At 34.3% G+C, this 22,881-nt stretch overlaps 1 protein-coding gene and 1 long non-coding RNA gene across 3 annotated transcripts in view; both read left to right on the plus strand.

Moving 5' to 3' along the window:
- The window catches only part of LOC119071898 (beta-1-syntrophin), an 89,787-nt gene that overhangs the window by 64,112 nt on the left and 2,794 nt on the right, over positions 1-22,881 (plus strand). For both annotated transcript variants that reach the window (XM_037177000.1, XM_037177001.1), the window contains exons 7-12: positions 12,005-12,034; positions 12,188-12,375; positions 12,532-12,614; positions 13,549-13,675; positions 14,021-14,191; positions 20,949-21,122. In XM_037177000.1, the coding sequence (XP_037032895.1) occupies positions 12,005-12,034; positions 12,188-12,375; positions 12,532-12,614; positions 13,549-13,675; positions 14,021-14,191; positions 20,949-21,122 (773 nt within the window). The remainder of the gene's footprint in view (positions 1-12,004; positions 12,035-12,187; positions 12,376-12,531; positions 12,615-13,548; positions 13,676-14,020; positions 14,192-20,948; positions 21,123-22,881) is intronic.
- Positions 17,278-18,024, plus strand: LOC119071987. The gene is made up of 2 exons (XR_005086763.1): positions 17,278-17,338; positions 17,393-18,024. It is a non-coding gene; the product is annotated as an uncharacterized LOC119071987 (long non-coding RNA).

The raw sequence follows: 22,881 nt of genomic DNA on the forward strand, positions 1-22,881 counted from the left end.
TACATCGGAATAGGAAATCCAGACAAGGCACAACGATTCGACAAAAATTCCAAACAAAAAATTTCAATTGACCGCCCAGAGATTGTACGGGAATACAATATTAATATGGGTGGCGTTGATTTAATGAATCAAATGATCTCGTACTATCGCATCTTCATTCGTTCAAAAAAATGGACGCTCCGGATGGTCACACATTTTATTGATTTTGCGGCAATAAATTCTTGGATAGAGTACAGAAACGATTGCAAAAAGTCTGGTATACCAAAACGCCAGATCATGGATTTGTTAGCCTTTAGAATGGATCTGGCTAAAGAACTGGTGTGTCCAACCGCTCCAAAGAGAACTACTCGAATAACTTTGGACGAAATTCGATCGAAACACGTTTGCAGCGAGGGAAGAGAGCGTCGCACTGACGACAGCGTACGTTACGATCGATACGATCATCTTCCTGGTTATTCAGAACAGCGCATGAGATGTAAGCTTGAAACGTGCTGTTTACAGTCTCAGGTATTTTGCAAGAAGTGCAATGTTCATCTCTGCTTGAATAAGAACAATAACTGCTTCACCAAATATCATTCATCGACTTGAATGCTTCTAATATGCCGCCGTCACTAAATTTAAATATTTTTTCTTTCAATTTTAACTCGCTTTTAACTCCCTTTCTATTTCCTTTTATCAAATTTATTTCCTTTTATCAAATTTTAATTTTATTAAAACAATTTTCATTTTAATTTTACTGTTTTAACTTCAGTAGTTTCAATTTTTTTTTAAATTACTTTATTTGTTACGTTTTTTAATTTCAACTTTTAAAATACCTGATTGTATGAAGAAATATTTATTTTATAACTCGATTGTCAGCTGGTTATCCTTTATGAAAAATTAAATTTTTCATATTTGTGGAATTTTTTGTTTTTCACTATAATCTCTAAATAAAGTAAAATATCGCAAGAAAAGGTAAAAGTGAGTAAGCCACAATCATTTTGAAACTACAAATATCAGTCGTATTCTCGAAATTTCTCAAAATCACTGACTTCTAAAGCTGGGAATCGGATGGAGTTATCTCCTCCTGGGAACCAACCTGTAACTATTTCTGTAATCCCACAGGTGACACAAATGTCAAAAAATAATCAGAAAATTCCATTCGCTAGAGCTGGTAATATGATGAAGTGACTTGTTCCTAGGAACCAACCTACAACCATCTCAATAATACCAAAGGTGGCATAAATGTTAAAAAATAGTCAGAAAATTTCCTCAAGATCACTGACTTCTAGAGTTGGGAATAGGATGGAGAGACCTCTTCCTAAGAACCAACCTACGACCATCTCTGTAATCCCACTGGGAACACATATATTTAAAAAAAATCAGAAAATTCCACAAAGTCACTGACGTCTAGAGCTGGGAATAGGATGGAGTTACCTGTTCCTAGGAACCAACCTGTAACCATCTCTGTAATCCCACAGGTGACACAAATGTCAAAAAATAATCAGAAAATTCCACAAAGTCACTGACCGCTAGAGCTGGGAATAGGATGGAGTGACCTGGTCCTAGGAACCAACCTACGACCATCTCAGTAATGCCAGAGGTGACACAAATGTCAAAAAATAATCAGAAAATTCCTCCAAATCACTGACTTCTAGAGTTGGGAATAGTATGGAGGGACCTCTTCCTAAGAACCAACCTACGACCATATCTGTAATCCCACTGGTAACACAAATGTCAAAAAATATTCTGGAAATTCGTCAAAATAGCTGAAGGCTTGAGCCAGGAATAAGTGGATGATCTCAGATCCCAGATCTAATATGACACTGAAATCATCGAAGATCCACACTATTATGCTAGCAAAAAAAGGAAATTAATTTTGACCTCCTTCTGACACTTCAAGGGAGTGGGTTAAGTTACATTTTGTAAAAGGATGAATTCCCTTGGAACGAACAAAACGCCTTCTCGTTACATTTTGTAAAAGGATGAATTCGCTAGGAAATCGACAAAGAGTGAAGCAAAGACAATTTTTTTTACTTTTTACTGATTTCTTGAAGAGGTGCCAGCGACATGTACCACATTTCTATCGGTATTTTATTATTTTTTATCGGTAAAATTGAATTTTTCTATTGGTCGAATATAATATCCCATAAAATTATTACGACTCGTGAGAATTACGGCCCTCGCTTCGCTCTGGCCGCAAACTTTCCACTCGTATGGGAGTTGTAACATATTTTGTTTGATTGTTGGAATAATGAATTTAAAAAAAATATTCAGAAATTTGTTGAGAATGACTTATATCTTATATTGCCTACAAAGAATGATGGTTACATTTAACGTTTTTCATAAAATTTCCTACACTTTTCAATCATAGTATAGTGTGCTCATGAAATTTTTGCCGTAAGACCTTGAGTAAAAAAACATCTTTCTTTGGTAGTAGACGCATTAAATTTGTTAGTCAACTATCAAGTTGTTAATCAACTATCAAATTTGATAGTCAACTATCAAGTTGATAGTCAACTATCAAATTTGATAGTTGACTATCAAATCTGATAGTCAACTATCAAATTTGATAGTCAACTATCAAGTTGTTAGTCAACTATCAAATTTGATAGTCAACTATCAAGTTGTTAGTCAACTATCAAATTTGATAGTCAACTATCAAGTTGATAGTCAACTATCAAATTTGATAGTCAACTATCAAATTTGATAGTCAACTATCAAGTTGATAGTCAACTATCAAATTTGATAGTCAACTATCAAGTTGATAGTCAACTATCAAATTTGATAGTCAACTATCAAGTTGATAGTCAACTATCAAATTTGATAGTCAACTATCAAGTTGATAGTCAACTATCAAATTTGATAGTTGACTATCAAATTTGATAGTCAACTATCAAGTTGATAGTCAACTATCAAGTTGATAGTCAACTATCAAATTTGATAGTTGACTATCAACTTGATAGTTGACTATCAACTTGATAGTTGACTATCAACTTGATAGTTGACTATCAACTTGATAGTTGACTATCAACTTGATAGTTGACTATCAACTTGATAGTTGACTATCAACTTGATAGTTGACTATCAACTTGATAGTTGACTATCAACTTGATAGTTGACTATCAACTTGATAGTTGACTATCAACTTGATAGTTGACTATCAACTTGATAGTTGACTATCAACTTGATAGTTGACTATCAACTTGATAGTTGACTATCAACTTGATAGTTGACTATCAACTTGATAGTTGACTATCAACTTGATAGTTGACTATCAACTTGATAGTTGACTATCAACTTGATAGTTGACTATCAACTTGATAGTTGACTATCAACTTGATAGTTGACTATCAACTTGATAGTTGACTATCAACTTGATAGTTGACTATCAACTTGATAGTTGACTATCAACTTGATAGTTGACTATCAACTTGATAGTTGACTATCAACTTGATAGTTGACTATCAACTTGATAGTTGACTATCAACTTGATAGTTGACTATCAACTTGATAGTTGACTATCAACTTGATAGTTGACTATCAATTGATAGTTGACTATCAATTATATTGATATAATTTGACTATCAAATTTGATAATTGGCTAGCAGGAGATGTTTACCGGTTCAAAGCTGGACATCGACTGATGGAATTGTTCTTTCCACTTATTAAATAAACTCTATCGAGAACATACTTATACGATTTACACACACTACGCAACCAAATCAAATTTCATCAAAGTAATCTTTTTCGATTGAGGCTATAATCAACAGTGTAAAATCCTGTTTTTCCTGGATAGCTTCCAGATCCTTCGTCCCACATTGCCCATCTTCGAACTTAGCCTCGAGATTTTAATTCCACATATTTAAAAAAAAGATTCATCCAAATTGCTTGAGAATTACTCAAGTTATCGTGCCTTCAACGATTTTTTGTCACCCACATTTAACGTTTTTCATACCATTTCATACATTTTCAATCATAGTGAACTTTTTTGTCACCCACATATTTCGGTATTTTCTGGTGTAAGACCCTGACTTTCAGTCAAGGGAATAACATTACTTAATTTGCTCAATATGAATCTATGACAACGATCTCTGGTATATACGTAACCACCTCGTTCAATCTTAAATATGAATTTATGAAACGTACACCTTTTTTAAAAATAGAAATTGCATATAATCGTATGCAATTTTGTAAAATGTTACACGAAATAAGTGAGACGAAAGTGTTGCACCACTGACGGCACATATAGAATACCGTAAACTGTGTAGTAACACCACCACTGTACATCAGTTTTATATCGTTTGCATGCATATTTTATGAACGGATTTTAAGTGAAGTTTGAATTGCATGTTAAGAAATAGCATTTATTATACACTCACGTACGACTCCACCGTAAAAGATCTACCTCTATGCATAAATATAAATCCATATAAATATATGTGTGCACGGTTAACGTGTATATATATGCACACGTAGAACATATCTTTCCGCTTTTTAAAGTTTTTCATCATTTTTGTGTTTTTAATGCTGAAAATGGTCTGCGCTCTTTACAAAATCTCATTTCAATTTATATTCAAATGAAATGCATATCAAGAAGAATAAATGAATATGAAATGGATGACCAACTTAAAAATCAAATCGCTTTCACTCTAGAAAGCAATTTTATTATTAATTTTTCATTTCGATTGATAGCACGTCGTTGGATGGTGTAATTATAGAATTACAATAAATTTGAAAGGAAAAAAGGCTATGAACTGTTGAAGCTTTCCAACTTCCGCCGCTCGGTGCTGGTTAAAAAAAGTTGTGAAACAAACAGACTTTAATATAGAGCAGAATCATACAAATATTAGTGTACGTACATCTAGTCATTCCTAGACGGCAAGCACATCCATTATTCACGACAGTTATCGAGTCTTTCACGCGATTTTGCCTAAATATTTTCAAATTACTATGGTTCTGAGGTAAATTCTATTACTTCATTTGTTTCAACATAATGCATTTTGATATATAAGACGAAGTTGGATAGAGCTTGTTGCTTATTTTTATCGTCGTTGTCGATAACAGATGATCTCATGTCCATCCACTTTCTGATAACTATATCAGTGTGTATGGCAACCCGATGGCATGTAACTGATGCATTTTTCATGTAAAACTGTGACTGATGTTAGCGATTGATTATTGCGATGTACAGGTTTTCATTAATACCTCACATTTCAATTAAGCAAATCTTAGAAGTGGATCTTCCCCTCATATCAACAAACTTCACCCAGAAAGCGATTTTTTACTAGTATCACACGAATTAGTGTCACAGAACGTAACAGAAAGATAAGTTCCTGATTTAACATTTAAGGTCCCTTAGATCAATAGACAATGGCCTCGAAGAATATCTTAGAAACGAAGTAAAAAATGTTTTGATTCGAGTCGTAGACGATGGGGTTTTGTTGAAACGTGAATAATATACTAACACGATTGTCAAATTGACTTCCAAGTGAGTAATGAATCCAATAGTGTCAGAACCGGGTTAGGAACCGGGCGACCCAGCTGAACTGAAAGAGACTAAGAAACAATTTGGATTTGGAGATTTCGCTGCATAATATGTCGAAGGGAGAACTACGGAAACTGCACAGTATTTACGTTCAACTGGATAACCAAATTTCTCAATCAATTACCAGTCGTGTCGCTGTTTAAAATGTCAGTATAATTTGGAATGGTGTGTCCCTTCGTTGTACTTTTCGTGTAGCAATTCCACTTTCCAATCGAATAAAAATTAAACAAAAACGTTTGGAAGGGGAAAAAAAAGATCAAAGAACCAAATTATGGATCAAAAGGTTGAATTTTTTTTATTAAATTGCAACTTATTGACGGTGCCAAGAAAGAGAAGTGTGAGTGTACAGTACATCGCAGTTGAAATAGAAAATTTCCAATTTCAATTTTTTACACCTTTCCAGTGTTCTTTCTTTGCGAAATTGAAAGAAATGACACTGACATTCGGTATATGGATCGAAAAGTCTGAAATGGGATACTTCTATAGCCTATAACACCATCAAATGAAATTTGTCGACTTGAGATTGTGCTGTTGTAAAGCCTTTCCGAAATATTTTCGAAAATTATTACACCTTACGTAGTTGAATAACGATGGAAATAGTATGTGAGACAAATGAACAAAAATATGCTTCTTCCGCTAAATTTGTTCGTCTAAGTCGAAGGTGTAAATTTTAAATTCTATTGAAATGTGCACCAGTCAGAAATCGTAGATTGATAACCCATTTTATGAACAAAAATTTCATTTCGTGAGTACAAATTCTTTGGAAAAGTACTTTTTCTGTTCTCTATTTTCTTGTAAAATTGCGGCCAGATTTTTAACCTGTCACGGACCAAGTATTTTAGCAGTTTTACTATTCAAACTATTACTTCATTTGATCGAAGATTTTCAAAGATTGATTTCAGAAATCTTTTACTTCATATGTTTTAAACATCTTTTTTGCTTCGCTCTGGCCGCAAACTTCACACTCGTGAGAGTTTTAAAGTTTTCTGTTCGATTGTTTACTTGTGTCATTCCATACATTTGAATAACGATTCAGAAATTGGTTTTTCATAAAGTTTTATAAATATTTTATGTCATGGCATGAAATCTACTAATTTTGCCCGTGACAGCTGACTATCACCGTTATATAAAACTATAATGTGTGATAGCTGAATTTCACGTGACTATACCTGACTATAGCCAACTATCACCGTGATAGCTGACTATAATGCGTGATAGATGGATATAACTAACCGACAAAATCAAATTCCATCAAAGTATTCTTTTTCAATTGATTGGATTTCCAACAGTGGAAAACACTGTTTTTCTGAAATAACTTCCAGATCCTTAATCCCACATAGCTCATCTTCGAACTTGACCTCAGGAATTCAATTCTGCGTATAAATAAAATTAGTAATTGGTTGATAATTACTCAAGTTATCGTGTTTACAAGCAAAATATTGGGGCAAACAGTTCCGTTTTTCATAACATATCATACAACCTTTGGGACAAATATTATAGAGTATTTTCCGGCATAAGACCCTGACTCACAGTCAAGGGAATAAATTGATTCTATAACTGGTCGCAGAAGTAAGCTAGACAACAACCAGAGACACCAAAACCTCCTCTCTTTTACGTAAAGGAGAAATGCTAATACGGAACCACCTGGGCCAAAAATAACCATACGTTTTAAGGCTCGTCATCCATTACATGTAATGTCGTAGGAAAAAAAAACAAACCAAATTACCTTGTTTTGATATGGTCTATAAATTATAGCCAAAACATGATAAACTGCTGGCATATCCTACATATGTTCCGATTTTTTGTATTATTAAAAATATATCAGACTCCATCCCATTTAATCATTTTAAATTACACATACATTTTTGCGCCGTTACCGGCACCCTTTCTTTATTAAAGCCGTTAAAGTTGTTAGCCGCACAGAAATTCTCATTAATCAAATTAAAATTACCATTTTTACAATACCACACAAAACAGCAAAATTCCATCCCATAGAAATCTCCCATTCATTCATCATGCAATTTATAAAAATTAAAAAATCCTTTGCTGCACCACAATAATAAAAACCGAAATGTATACCCTGTTCCGCAAGAGTTATGCATATAAAGCCATCCGACCGAAGTTATAATCATATTTTTTAGCGCGGCATAATACAACAAGCCTAAACACATAGACCTCATAAATACTACTTAAGCTTCCGCGAGTACTTAGCTTTGTGTAAATTCATAAATTCTACTTAGTCGCATATAATAGTAGTATATACGGAAAGATTTAGTTTGGTTTGGGGGGTTGTATGCCATCGCGTTGTGTTTGTGTGAAGATATTTTGAAAATCTAAAAAGTTTTTTTATTCGAATAAATAAACATAAAACACAACAACCCAGACAACACCCGTCTCAGAATATGTACTGTAAGTGAAACGAATTTTAAATATCATTACGAGTTAACGATCGACAAACAATTTAGAATGTAGGAAAAGAATGCTGTTATCCATTGACCTAACGAGAAATTAAAGATCCGACATGGCTATAAAAAGAACTACACCATCAACGGTTATACACACTGCATAGTAAAATTTCGTTTACAACTGTAATTGTACACAGAGTGCATTCGACTATGGAAAACTCTCGCCGAATATAACATACCTCTAACAGTCTACACCCTTCTGTACAATCTTCAAGCAATCCAACAATTGCATATAAAATGGAAAAATGGTTCTAAAGAGAACGATGATGATGATGATTATGCTTACGAGATGACTTTGTGCATACAGCAAAATTTCCGTTACTGTTCAGCTGCATGTTTGCCACACATATCGAATTAAAGATCCCTCTTCTCTGCCATGCTCGAGAATATACATTTTATGTTGTTTCGAAATGCTTGCGAAGAAATTGGGCTAATTTGGAATAATGTCGAAACTGCACTCTGCACATTGACTTGTGTATCGTTAGGTAGTGAGGAGATAAATCAAAAGCATAGAAGCACTTGATTGTTATATTAAATGATATTATCATCAGAATAAAATGGATTTTCATGGAGAATTTCCAACTTTAAAGCACAAAAATGAACAATTTTAAATATAAACTGAATTTTGAGCTACACAACATAATTATACCTGCTGTACTATATTTATACAATACATGTGTAGCATGATGTGATGCTGCATGATATAATGCAATTATCGTAATGTTACCAGCTTTGAAGTATTCTGGAGCAGGAAAATTATTTTCACGTAGCCTAATAATAAACGTGATGCAGTGGTCCTTACTTTCATAATGCATCGTCGTTTTTTTTCCCTACTGTTGCAGAAGGGATGCAGTAAATTAATAATGTTGCTTTGTACACTTGATTACATTACATTAAAAAATTGAGTAATAATTGTAAAGAAGCCAGTGGCATGTAGCGAATCTGATTTCCCTTATTATCTCAATAAAGTTTTGATAGAAATTACAAATCATAACTGTCTTTGATTAGCATCACTTAATTCAGGGACTAAAGTAAGGCACAAGTGTGTAGGCAATAAATTGGCGAGAGTGCCCCTCAAAGTGGCGACACTGCCCTCGAAATTTGCCACCACGGAAATTTCACTGTATCTTATGGCGAAACGGTTTTTCTAACTGAGGAGCATATTTACAGCATTTGACTTCCCCATATGGCTCCAATCACCATGCAATTAATGCTTCGACTGAACTAAAGAAATTTAACCAATAAATTACCAACAAAATTTGCGTCACAGATGGCTATTGTTGAGGAAACCACACCATTTTAAAGAAAATTTTAGGATAAAGTAAATTAAAAGACAAAAATCGAATCATTGGTTAAATTTGTTGAATTCAGACGCAGAATGCGACACCCTTAGCGAGTCATGAGTTCGAAAGTTTGAATTACCATGCCAAAATTCTAGCTTCAAGTTTGCAGACATAATGTACCTGTCTATCTAGATATTTCCCGATCAGTTCTGATCGCTGCACTGATAGAAACTTTCAACCCGATGAATTATTACTACTTCTGGTCAGAAGAAGCCCTGTAGGCTGCACAAATCTAGGAATTCAAAAATTTCGCCTTCGGCGCATTTTTCCTTAGAGTTACTAATGGCACAAAGTGTGAATAGTCAAATAAAGACTAATCGAGCTTTGTGCGAATAGTCTTTTCGTAACTATTTGCTCGAATCAGAGATTCATTTATACTTTTAGAGTTGTGCAGTTTCCTATTTTTGCGTCATCAAAAGTCTGTGTAAACAAAACGAAGTACAATATTTTCTATCAAATATTAAGCGATACATACACCGTTTCTAAAGAGTAGATAGCTGTAACTCTAAGAAGTCATAGTTCCTGAGGTGAGGGTATTAGTTCCTTATTATTAATAACTATTAAAGAAATGTGATTTTATAAGACCCTGTTATGTCAAAAGATTCCAAGAAAAGTAGAGAATATCTGTAATGGAGTTGCTATATAAACGTTTGTTATAGAAGTAGCCTCTATGGATGTTGTGGCAGTCAGACACCCGTTGGACTAAAAAGCTTTACGTAGTAATTACAATAAAATGAAATATTGAAAGGAGCGACAAGCTCAACACAAATTATTATATTTGACACAATGGATATGTTGGCAATCCGGTTTGCAATCCTTCACGAAAAAAAAACCTAATATTTAAGTTAAGCCAATAACTTTCTGAACGGAACGAAACGACAACTTGTACCATTATCTAATATTTTTATTGAAACATAATGCTTTTCATGTTGTTCAATGCATGGATATATAGCACAACTATCCAATATCATATTGCTTTAAAATATTGTTATCGTGCATTAAAGGCAACTTACGACACAATAGGGTCGATATTATTTTTCGTATACAACAATACTTTCGAAGTGTATATGACTTATAAAACGAAATGACACATTTTTATATTGTTTTTGTAAAGCGTAAATCCAAAATATATTGCTTCCTCGTATACGAGAGAGTGCACTCCATTTTTCGTATATCCTATATGTAGTACCTTGTACAATATCCCTAGATATTATTGTAAATAAAAGTTGCTATTTTGTATGCTCAGGTTAGACTTATTTTTCAAGTGAAGCAGTATGATAAATATGAAACAAAAATATTATTGTAAGCTCATTTGACTTGAGAGATAAATTGGAATGGAATTTTGTGTTATCCTGCATGGATACCATGCTGCATATGGAATGAATATAATCAAATGTCCTACAAATGATCTGAGATATCGAACGTAGTTTACTTCTTTAGACATCTTGGCGAGTGTACGTACAAAAAAAAAACAAAATTATTAGTCTGAAGAAGAGATTTGTAACCTACACAGAAAGTAAGGGTAATAATCCTACCAGTCAAAATAAAAACGATGCCAAAACAATAATTATTACGATGCGAAAGTTAACCATTACACAGCAATTTGCACCCTGCGAATGCGAAAATGTCCATTACTTGTAGAAATCAACTTTCGCATGGGACAGGTAGTAAGTAAGAATACATTAGATGTTGCTACGTACTTCATTACTTCGGAAATAACTTTATGATACTTGCAAACTCAATCGTATGTTTTTGAGCAACTTGCTGCGGAAACTGTTTTTACAGAAAATTACCGAAGTTTGTTGCTCAAAACAACTGTTGGAAGTTTGATTTATCATAAAATTGTTACCTAATATAATGAATTACTTTCGCAGCTTCCAATGTAACCTACAATTACTCTCGAAGCCGCACTGAGACAAAAAGAAATTATCGCTCAACCTAACCCGTAAAAATTTGCACACATCCTAAAATTCCACATTTTAAATTTAAGATCAATGATGGAAAAACTGGTCATTTCATACCTTTCGTTGACGACCGGCATAGATGCTTGACGACATTTATGTTTTCATTTTGAACTTTGTTTATCAAATATTACATACCAATATCTGTTCGTATATTACATAAGCACTGGAGTGGGTGGGTACAACTGAAAAGTACAACAAAATTTCTTATGTTCCCTATTGATTTAGGGGTAGGTGATGTGTGTCCTAAAACCTTGGAAAGCTTTTGTGTTATGGGAACGCTTTTAAATGTGGCCACATTCGAACAACGTAGAACATTTCGCAGCCCCTGATAGCCCCAGATTTTCTGCTTTGTACATTGTTTACGAGAAAGGAAAAACTCAGAATGCATAGAGAAGAGAAAATGTTTTTCAATAAATAAATGCTGTACTCACACTCCCAAGTGGCACAAACTACGACTGAAAGCTATGTAGAAATTTAAAATACTTTCCAGTCTCTTTATTATTGCTTTTTTGGAAAATATTGGAAATGGATATTATGTTTCGTTTCCGTAGTAATATTCAAAGATATTTCAAGTTTCACATAGAGAAGCGATTGTAAAATCGTATTTCTAAGTGAACAAAAAACCACACATACACATAAATAAGCAGAATATTTCAATTTCAAATAAATAATTTTCCAATAAAACCCCTTTTACATTTCTTTCAGAAAATCGTTCCATTGAATTGCACTCACCCGGTAAGTCTTGTTCAAATCCGTACACTTTTTTTTGCAAAAATATCTTAACATCTTGTGTGATATGCAAATTGTAGTACTCTTACCAGTGCTACAATCGGCCAATTACAGCCTAAAGGAATATTACTTCCAGCCTAATGACTTTCATAATTTCAGACGGCATTCATTCGTGTATATTAAGAGCCACCGATGCCCAAGAAGCGTTGGGTTGGTTTAATGCATTGCATTCGGTGATGGCGCGTAATACACAGCGAGCTCTGCAGGATGCTAACCGGGCATTGGCAACGATAATTGGTGAACTCAAATACATTGGTTGGTTAAGTCGAAAAGCTGGAAATGAACAGGTTGGGCACTATAATATATTTAGCTTTGCACGATTGAATGATGGTTGACTGTAGGAGTGAATGATTACTGTAATGACAGTATTCAGAAGAGAAAAATTCGTCATCGACGATTCCCTATGCTCATTTTACAAAACAATAATTTCACACATCTTACAGAATGGACGTTCGAGTTCTGAAAGTTCAGATGATACGGATCGATGGCAGCCTGTATTTGTTGCTGTAACCGATAGAGAACTTAGGTGAGTAAATGTAAAATAAATGTTTTTGTAATATCAAATCAGGCACGCAACATCAACTTAATTCCAGAAATATTCAATTTTACCTCACGAACGTTACGTCCGTTCGCTGTGGATTTTTTTAATTCCATAATGGTTTTGTTAATTGGATTTGCTTGATTGTTTTCTGGTTAATTAATACTAGTGTAGCTAAGCTAAGACTGGACAAGCGTTCGACGTAAGCAGCTTAACGTTTCTTATCGTGTCAAGTATATGTTTCAGAAATGACATGAGGGAGTCGAACATTCGACGCTATTCCAAAAAGTCAGATAAATACAACGCTAGACGTTGTACCAAGAAATGATTGGAAATCGGGGCGGAATCAACCTTATCTCACGGTTTTTTTTTCTTGAGATTTCGAAAAATAGGCCTTGCTTTGAGTAACAAAACTGAAAGGGATCTGAGACGTTTCACAAATTTTCTGTCAAACCAATACTCTGTGTAGCAAACAAACTACAATTATATGTGGTAAAGACGTTTGTGAATCTCTTCTACTTTTTCACACTTTGTGCTATAAACCTATAAAGAAGCACAGTTTGTCCAACTGTTTTGCCGTTCAGAGAGTTTGTTTGCTAGAGAGAGTATTGGTCAAATTATATAGGTCTTTTTTGAAAAATTCGTTAGCTAATATTTTATGTATCAAAATAGAAGTGAGACCTTCAGACCTTTAGTTGACATATTGGCCGGGTGGGATTTGGATAGGATTATCTTAAATCGTTGGACGACCCCGCACGACGTACTCATCTGTAATTCTGCATCACAATATTTTTTCCATTAAAAATGTAGAGATTATGTCGCATGATAAACAGTTCACTATATATCACACCTTCTGGCGCCTTGTGTACAATCAACTGTAAAAATTGAGAATATGCCATGAATAAATTTTCATAATTTACAGAATATACGAAAGTGCACCATGGTCAATTGAAGCCTGGGGTCGACCTGTAGAAAGTGCTCCACTGGCATCAACGAGACTCGCTGGAGCTGGCAACAATGCGAACGCAAATGCAAATGCAAATTCAACGGTACGAAATTTTTCATTTATTTTAACTTCCTGTAATTGTTGCTCCTTTGACATAATATGCTGCTATATTGTACACAAAACATGTAATTTGCTCCAACGAACATTATCACTTAATGAAGTTGTCTTGTTGTGAATCGTCCTTACATGTTTCGTTCGACTCACACCGAATGCACATTTATATGTATAAGTTAAACATGTGGATTTTCGATTAATATCCTGTTATTTGTCATTTCACCCGAACCACCCTATTTAGTCAGTCGCATTTACTGTACATTATACAGCACCTACATACAATAAACCGTACGTTGTGTAATTTTGCATTAATTCAACATATTGTTAATTGTAGAACCAAACGACGATATTTTGTGTTAGATGTGGAACATCCCGTGGCGTTGTAACGCATTGGTTGCGATCCGAAACACATCGAGATATGGCAGCCTGGGCTCGTGCACTTGTACAAGGTAGTCATAATGCAGTTAGCTATCAACGGGAATTTTTATTTCGATGTTTGTATCAGGTATGCATTCTGTTGTGATATATTTAAATTAAAAAGAAAAAAAGAATAGTTAAAATGTGAAGAGAACAACAACGTTAAGCAATTGAGAATAAAATAAATTCAGATTTGCTTAACCACTTGAAAAATGAGTGGCTGTGTGCCCATATTTTGCTGCAATAAATTTCGAGCACCCTTTTAAATATATCAGAAGTGGCTGTAAAATTTGTTTGCAAAAATGGTTGCTCATCCCTTTCACGGAAAGTGAAAGAAAAAATATATACTCTGGAGAACGGCAGTCGGAACTGTGAGAATCCATAAATAAATAAATAAATAATTTCGGTGTGTATACACCACAGTGTATACATTTCCTTCAATATTGCTTCGATATTGTTTTGCGAGTCAAAAAGAATCACTTGACTATTGAATACGGTAGATTACTGTATAAATACCGAACAGAATAATAATAAAATTGTCGAGTAGGATCAGTAAGCTGATGCAAAGAAGAGTTGCCAGGTGACTCATTCTAATCTCTCACATTACAGTAAAGCACAGAAGATGATTAAATGTATATGTATAGCGATGGTACTGGTTTCGGTCAAGGTCAATTTTCAAGAAACATTCATTTTATTCCGGAAAAGAACAACTTTTATGACTTTAAGTGAAAACTTTCGCACGTGAAAACTAAAGCTCAAATTAAAGAGATTCGAAAAGTCTTTACAAACATTTATCGTAAAAAGTTGTAATAGATTTTTGTATTTCGTCAAAAAAAATTGAACTAAACTTAGCAGAGAAGCACAAAGATTGAAGTACTAATAAGACTTAGACTGACAGACTACATCTCGTACACATCTGTTATTGATATTGAACCCAGGAAAAAAAACGAAGAACTTCAGCTGACACTATCTTTTATAGCAAAATGCATGTTTAACCGTCTGAAGTAATAGATGTTGTATAAGTCAGCTTAAAGTTTAAAAGAAGTGACAGATCTTCTAACAGCAGATCCTATGTGCCTATATTAAGTTTGCTAAGATATTGATTACCTTTTTTAAAGTATGATAAAGCTAGCACCGTACTTTCGCTGTTTATTCTCTTCGTATACGGCCAAATAATGAAATTTTATCCTATTTTCCATTTTGGTAAAGTAAATGGAGATTTAAACGTAAATATGTTGAAAAATGTTAGCTGGATGAAATTAACAACTAATTACGTTTCTATTCGACTTCTGCAAGAAATGTTCACTTATTTCGTAGAACTTGATTTAATCTAATTGTATTATGTGACATTGTGACACTCATATTATGAATGCTGCCACTCAAACATTCCATAAATTCTCCGAATGCGGGCATTCCATTTAGATGAATGACCAGTAAAATGCAGCTCCAGTTCCAGTATGCATTTTAGCTTACCAAATGAATTAACGAAAAGATAAAACAAAGGGACTTATAATGTACTCTTCTGAAAGAGCAGAAGTCTGCTATTTATCATGAGAAATCTATGACTTTGACACTAAATGAAAATTTAGCCTCATCATTTCCACAAAAATCTCGTTTTTTGAATCGTGTTAGATCATTGCCATTAGTGAATTCAAATTGATTATTCGCCAATGCTATTTGCAGATTAGTGTTTCTTGGTGACTAATCGCAGATTCTGCGAAGAGTGTATCACATTTGGTTATATCGTTTGGTCGGAATTTCATGTCTTTCTATGAGAGAATTAAAGTTCGAATAGTAAGCCCAGGGTGTCTCTATTTTATGAATTGATGCGTATCTTTGCAAATAAAAATAGTCGTCAAGAAAGTTTATTCGCAGATGGAAAGAGTTAAGTGGCGTAACATAAAGATTGTATGTTTTTGCGCGGCGCAAAAAGGGATATGGGGACTGATGTAAAGTCACAAAGATAGCTAACGTCAAAAGATTTCAAAACTTTAGTAAAATTTTAATGATAAAATTGTTCATACGATTCATAGAGTTCTCGGAATTCTATCTTCGTTCCGATGGAATGAGCACAACAGTTGATTAAAATATTTCCGCCTGAAAAAATTTAATTACAAAATGCTGCATGTGGATTACATACCCATTGACATGATACTCTTTTGTAGGGGTTGGTTCGTTGGTTAGCTAGCTAACAGCAGTAAACATTGTTTACTTTTCCTTAGCTAATATACTTTAGTCCGTTATTTAATATTCCTAATTTATCGATAATAGTAGATTACGTTGGATGCTGCGAAAGTAATCCATTACACAAGGACACAATTTTGTGATACGAGCGAACTCAAAAGTGTCTAGTCAGCACTTTCATCCGAATATTTCGACTCATTTCAAATCAGCGTATTTTTCATAAGTGGTAATAATAAGTGGATTTTATCATTAACAAGACTCGATTGTATGATCAACAGATCACATTTTATGATACACTCAAGCGCTGTTTTTTCCCTCATGTGAAACGCCTCATTGTATTACGAGTCCGTTATAAATATGATCTCATGAATATCCATCCTCAATAAGATTTCGTGGATTGTTTCATTGTTTCAAGATCGATATATTCCTCGTATTATTCCCAATTCAGAATACGGGATACCACATACAGTAGTGTTGGTTGATATTTCTTATTGTTGAAGCGTACTCACGGTGCGGTTGAATCAATTTTAACTGATTATTTCGATGCACTTTTGATATTTTTGGATATTATTAGTCAGCTCGGAGCCCTGAACAAATTTTTGATTTTCATCCGTACCGTCGGTGACAGTGGTGCATAGCCCGTCCTGTCTACAGAGAGAGTGGTGGAAAACTGGTTATGGTTGCAATCGGTAGTGCCTGAAATTCTAATAACAATTGTACAAAAAAAAATTACCGGGAAGCCGGCAGAGACACGCTAAATTTTAAAAAACTTGATTTTCAAACAGTCATACAGGCGTGGATACTTGAGGGATGAAGCTAATAAATAGTTCTCTCAGTAAAGCAACATCTCCTCTACCAATGACCAAAAAAATTTTTTTGGAGACAGTCTACGCAGAGGCCGACGACAGTAGCTCAAAGTTTTTCCCTCATAAAATTTGCGAGTTTCAGAGGCACCTGAAACCCCCTCTTTCAAATTTTTTGTTATTAATTCTGAAATGCTGGAAGTCTCAGCTGTCCATCGACACCACACTTACAATGACTCATGTCAACAGTGCCGACATGTTGCGTGAATAAGTGAAATTTGTCCTTCCACGACGAAATTTAGTGCTTGAATTGTAAAATCTTTGAAAACACCGCTGGGATGATTTGTTTGATTAACAAAGTTATAGAGACAACAGAAAAACCAAAAAAACATCGATATTTTGCTCTTCATATAGATATTTCAAATCATGCACAAAATTTCGTCGTAGAAGGACACATTTCACTTATTCGCGAAACATGTCGGCACTGTTGACATGAGTCATTGCAAGTGTGGTGTCGATGGACAGCTGAGACTTCCAGCAATTCAGAATTACCCATTTTAACAACAAAAAATTTGAAAAAGTGGGTTTCAGGTGCCTCTGAACCTCGCAAATTTTACCAAATATGAGGGAAAAACTTTGAGCTACTGTCGGCCTCTACGTAGACTCTCTACAAAAATAATTTTTTGGTAATTGGTAAAGGAGATGTTGCTCTACTACGAGAACTATTTGTTAGCTTCATCCCTCAAGTATCCACGCCTGTATGACTGTTTGAAAATCACGTTTTTTAAACTTTAGCGTGTCTCTGCCGGCTTCCCTTGCACTAATGGTAAAATTTTTTTGTATAATTGTTATTAGAATTTCAGGCACTACCGATTGCAACCATAACCAGTTTTCCACCACTCTCTATGTAGACAGGATGGGCTATGCACCACTGTCACCGACAGTTAAAAATCAAAAATTTTTGTGGAACCTTGTTCAGGGCTCCAAACTGACTAATAATATCCAAAAATATCAAAAGTGCATTGAAATAATCAGTTAAAATTCATTCAACCGCACCGTATACTTTAAAAGCCATATACGTGCTTATAAAGTATCGCACATAAATAATTATGAATGTCAATGATGTATATCATACCGTTCCGATGAATTTTACACATACGCGGAGTATTGTCTGAAGTTTCTTTTTCTGGATGTTACTCAATTTTTCATTTTCCCCCACAAAGGAAAACTCAATGCTCCTTACGTTTTCCTTTTTAAACGGGAAGACGCGGGAAAGCGAATATAAATCACAATTTAAAAAACAAGATTCATTGGTGCGTCTGGATTTCTTAATATTGAAATTGAATCAAAAATAGTGCAAAAACACGACTTACTGTTTGTTCAAAAATGAAATGCACAGTTTTTAGTATTTCGAGACATTTCAAAATTGCAATCTGTCAGATAGTAAAGGATGCGTTTAATTACCCGGCGCATTAAAAGATTTGAAATTTGAATGATTTTTTCCACAGCTACATATTTTTGCATGTTAAGTTTCTTACATTTTTGGCAGATAGCATTTTAATAGTAGGAAACTTAGATTTCGTAGGAAGAATTCGCGGACGGAAAAATATAAATTTATTTTCAGTCTGAGTATTGTTCTACATCTATGATTTATCTTAGATCGTGTTTCTATTCAAACAAATCTGTAGAAAGACCGTCTGCTTCATACATTTAGCAAATTTTTTACAAGAAGTTTTATCAGCACTTGAAGTGACGATATTGGAAACACGAATAAGCATCATGGAAAAAAAATTTGTCAACAATTATAAAAAAATGTGGCTCCTCTACAGTCCAACCGACTAGGCGAATAGATCAATTTTTGCATTTATCAATTAGTTTCAGTGATCATTCTAGTAATTATTACGCACTACATGGGAATAGAGTTGAATTAAATTCTACTTTACACACATTTAATAGTTGCTTTTGTTATTCAATGCACAAAACTTATTCTACAAAACCAGTTCATTCGGCCAACATACATTTCTATTGAAATGGCAATGGTCAAAATGACATCGAATCCATTGATTCATGATGCCGAAAAGGAACATTCATCTCGCAGAAATTTTACTTTTTCATTACTTTTTATGTTTTTGTATTTACTTTGAGTTATCATGAATAATGAAAAGGATTTCGTAAAAACACAAAAAAATAAACAAAACAACAAAAGAAATGAAAAAATAAAATTTCTGAGAGATGAATGTACCTTCTCGTCATCATAAATCAATGGCTTCGATATTATTTTGACAATTGAAATTTCAATAGAACATGTATGTTGGCTCAGTGGACTGGTTTTGTAGAATAAGTTTTGTGCATTGAATATTTAACAAAAGCAACTATTAAATGTGTGTTAATTATAGGTTAATTCAACTCTATGATTCCCATGTAGTGCGTAATAATTACTAGAAAGATCACCAAAACTAGTTGATCAATGCAAAAATTGAACTTGACTTGAAGCAAATTTATTCGGTATTTGAAAAAGAGTCGCTAATATATGTAGCTATAGTATTTTTGACAACTGTTAAAAGTTATGGAATGTATTGTGGATTGGATTGTTTCGATTTATTTAAAATTCTCAATAGTGGCTGGGTTTTAACAGTTAGCCGCTGTACAACACCATCGATTTCTTTGAATAAAGACACGATCTAAGAGAAACTATAGATGTAGAACAATACTCAGACTAAAAATAAATTTACATTTTTCCGTTCGCAAATTCTTCTGACGAAATCTAAGTTTCCTACTATTAAAATGCTATTTGCAAAAAATGTAAGAAACTTAACATGCAAAAATCTGTAGCTGTGGAAAAAAACCATTCAAATTTCAAATCTGTTAATGCGCCGGTTAATTAAACGCATCCTTTACTATCTGACAGATTGAAATTGTCAACTGTCTCGAAATACTAAAAACTGTGCATTTCATTTTTGAACAAACTGTAAGTAAACAATAGTATGAACACGATCTTCTGTGTCAATCGATGTTATAGCGTTGTTATAGCGTTGTGGATGCTTTTCTTTGTTTTCGGCTTGTCAAAAATCGTTTTTGCAGAACGATGGATACTCCCACGATGGAAATAGGAACACTCGAGCGTGCCAGTCACCGCTACACTCGATCAACTTCAAATCAATTTTATTCGCCAGGCACAGCGCATCAGTCGACCACTATATTTATAGTCGGCCGACTCCTATATTTAGATACCACCACGTTTCGCATATAGTCTGTAACAATATGTCGGCCGTTCATGCTCAAAACCTTTGGGCTATCTATCGATTTGCAATGGATTGGTTATAATATTGACAATGTTTCGGTTAGGTAGTGTGCTTCGTTTTTCATTGGAAAAATAAATAAAATGAGAAACAACAACAAAAAAAATTATGTTACACCAACTCTGCAAATCAAATGTACCTATAAAGCGTGAATGATTAAACATACCCCGTAGAGCAACAACTCAAAACCAATAATTACCACACACACACGGAACACAGATGTAGTGGTTTTATTTAATTAAAAGCACCGTTAGCAAAATACCATGTCATTTGTTCATGGCTAAAAAAGATCGTAAAATGCATTTAATTATGCACACAGTGGATGTTGTTGCAATTGAATATATTTTTGTATTCCGGTCCCTTTTTTCCATCCCCCGAACTAAGTGAAAAATACCAAAGCCCCTTCTCTCGTTCATTGTTCACATATTTGCCTTCTACCCCATTTAATTAAAATTTTACACTTTTTCCACTTCTTTCGCTCACATCTTGTTGCACATTATGCTAATTAATTATATTTTAAACAGTCGTAATGTTTTGACTTAATTTGATGAATATTTAGGGACGTCCATGTCAACTAATTGTCCATTTGGAACGTGGCTTTACATTACTGGAGGGTGGATTGGGTCAAACGGCAAAGGCAATTTGGACATTTGCATTTGATAAACTCAAAGGTTCGGCCGACGATGGACATCGATTGTTATATTTGGACTTTGGTGGAGATGATGCGGAAATTGTAAGTTTCTCGGATTTTTTTCTCCATTTGATTTGTTTTTACCGTTTGTTGACCGTGTGCAAATATAAATAAAACGAGAATTATCGCGTTTGCTTACAATGGAACTTCCATATTATTGTCCATTGTTTAACCAAATCAATGTACTGGATAACGCAAAGATCAATATCAAATCATTGGTGTATTTGCTCATTTCAATGATTTTAACTTCCATTGATGTTTCGTCGACTCAATATAGATGCGACTATATTTACCCGGGAGCAGATAAACGCAAAGGTTAACTCAGCGAAATTCGAGGCAAAATTATATGATACGAAAATGTCTTTATGTGCTTCACCTTTGGTCATTATATTATATCACATAAATGTCGCTATACGACCTTCGTTATCGAAAATTCAATATTTAATGATTATATAGGCTGTTTCAACGCGTGCCTTCACAGATTGTGTATACAACCGAATTTACATTCTGATTTATTAATAAGCTGTGAAAGGCAGATAAACTGCAAACGGAGCGACATGAAATGAATACCAAAATCTGAAACTGTGGGTCGTAGGGTTGTCCAGATTTCTTCCCAATTTAAACGTTCAAACAGTCTTTAAATGAAGTACAAGATTTTGTTTCCAACACTAAACAAATTGAAGTAACAGCTGCCGTTGTACACTTGCCGTTTGTAATATCTGAAGTTGTTCCTTTCCTTATTCTATTACTGTGTGTCTCTATAGTAATTAATATGATAACAATCGCCTTGACCAACAGTTCTGGTTATAGGTGGATCATTATTTATTAATTTCACTGACATTGGTCATCGATTTTTGAGATCCCTTGATACCGGATTGTTTTTATTGTGCTCAGCGGTAAGCTGTGCGATAAAACTCGACCTGAACTACCCCAGACATGAACCTTCCTTTGTTTACAAATTTGACAATCAGTTCAAAGCAGCGGAACTTTGAACTCTCAGACTGGCCAATTGAGTATTGGAAAGCAGAAGAGTTAACCACTACGTTGATTTGTTAGTAAGTTATCCTTACATAAATGTTCGAAACAGTCCACTCAACACCTGTTTAACATTTGTAAATTTATTTATCGTCAAAAAATTCTCAACTTTTCTGATTTTATGATACCCTTTTCACAGTGGCATTGCGTGCCTACGATTTGACAAAAGACCTTAAATTATGTACACATTCATAGAACAAATGCGCAAACGATTTTACTCACTACACACCCGGAAAATGAGTCATTGTACTTTCCCGCAGGTTTGGTGAGTAATATGATTTACGTAATTGTTTCGAACTTTGTTTTTTGCTGTGTACCCTCACACGTTCCAAAATAAAAAGTTCCAAACAAGGACGTAAACTACTGTTAGCGGGATTCTTCTTCTTCTTCTTTTTCAGCCTGTTTCTATCCACTGCTGGATGTAGGCCTCTCCAACTTCTTTCCATTTCGTACGATCCATTGCCATTTGCTGCCAGTTTGTACCTGCAATATTCTTAATTCCGTTTGTCCATCTCTCTGGTGGTCTACCTATAGCTCGTCTTTTGTATGGTCGCCAGTTCATGATCTTTTTGGTCCAACGTTCGTCTGTTCTTCTTGCAATATGTCCCGCCCAGCTCGATTTCAGAGATGCTATTCTTTCCATGACATCAACGACCCTGGTTTGTTGCAGGGACTATTTTGAGAAATCGAATTTCTCAAAATTTCTCAATTATTTCTCAATTATTTCTCAAAGAATTTCTCAAAAATTTCTCAAATTTCTCAAAAT

Source organism: Bradysia coprophila (assembly GCF_014529535.1).
Source record: "Bradysia coprophila strain Holo2 chromosome IV unlocalized genomic scaffold, BU_Bcop_v1 contig_5, whole genome shotgun sequence".
In the NCBI taxonomy this organism is placed as follows: domain Eukaryota; kingdom Metazoa; phylum Arthropoda; class Insecta; order Diptera; family Sciaridae; genus Bradysia; species Bradysia coprophila.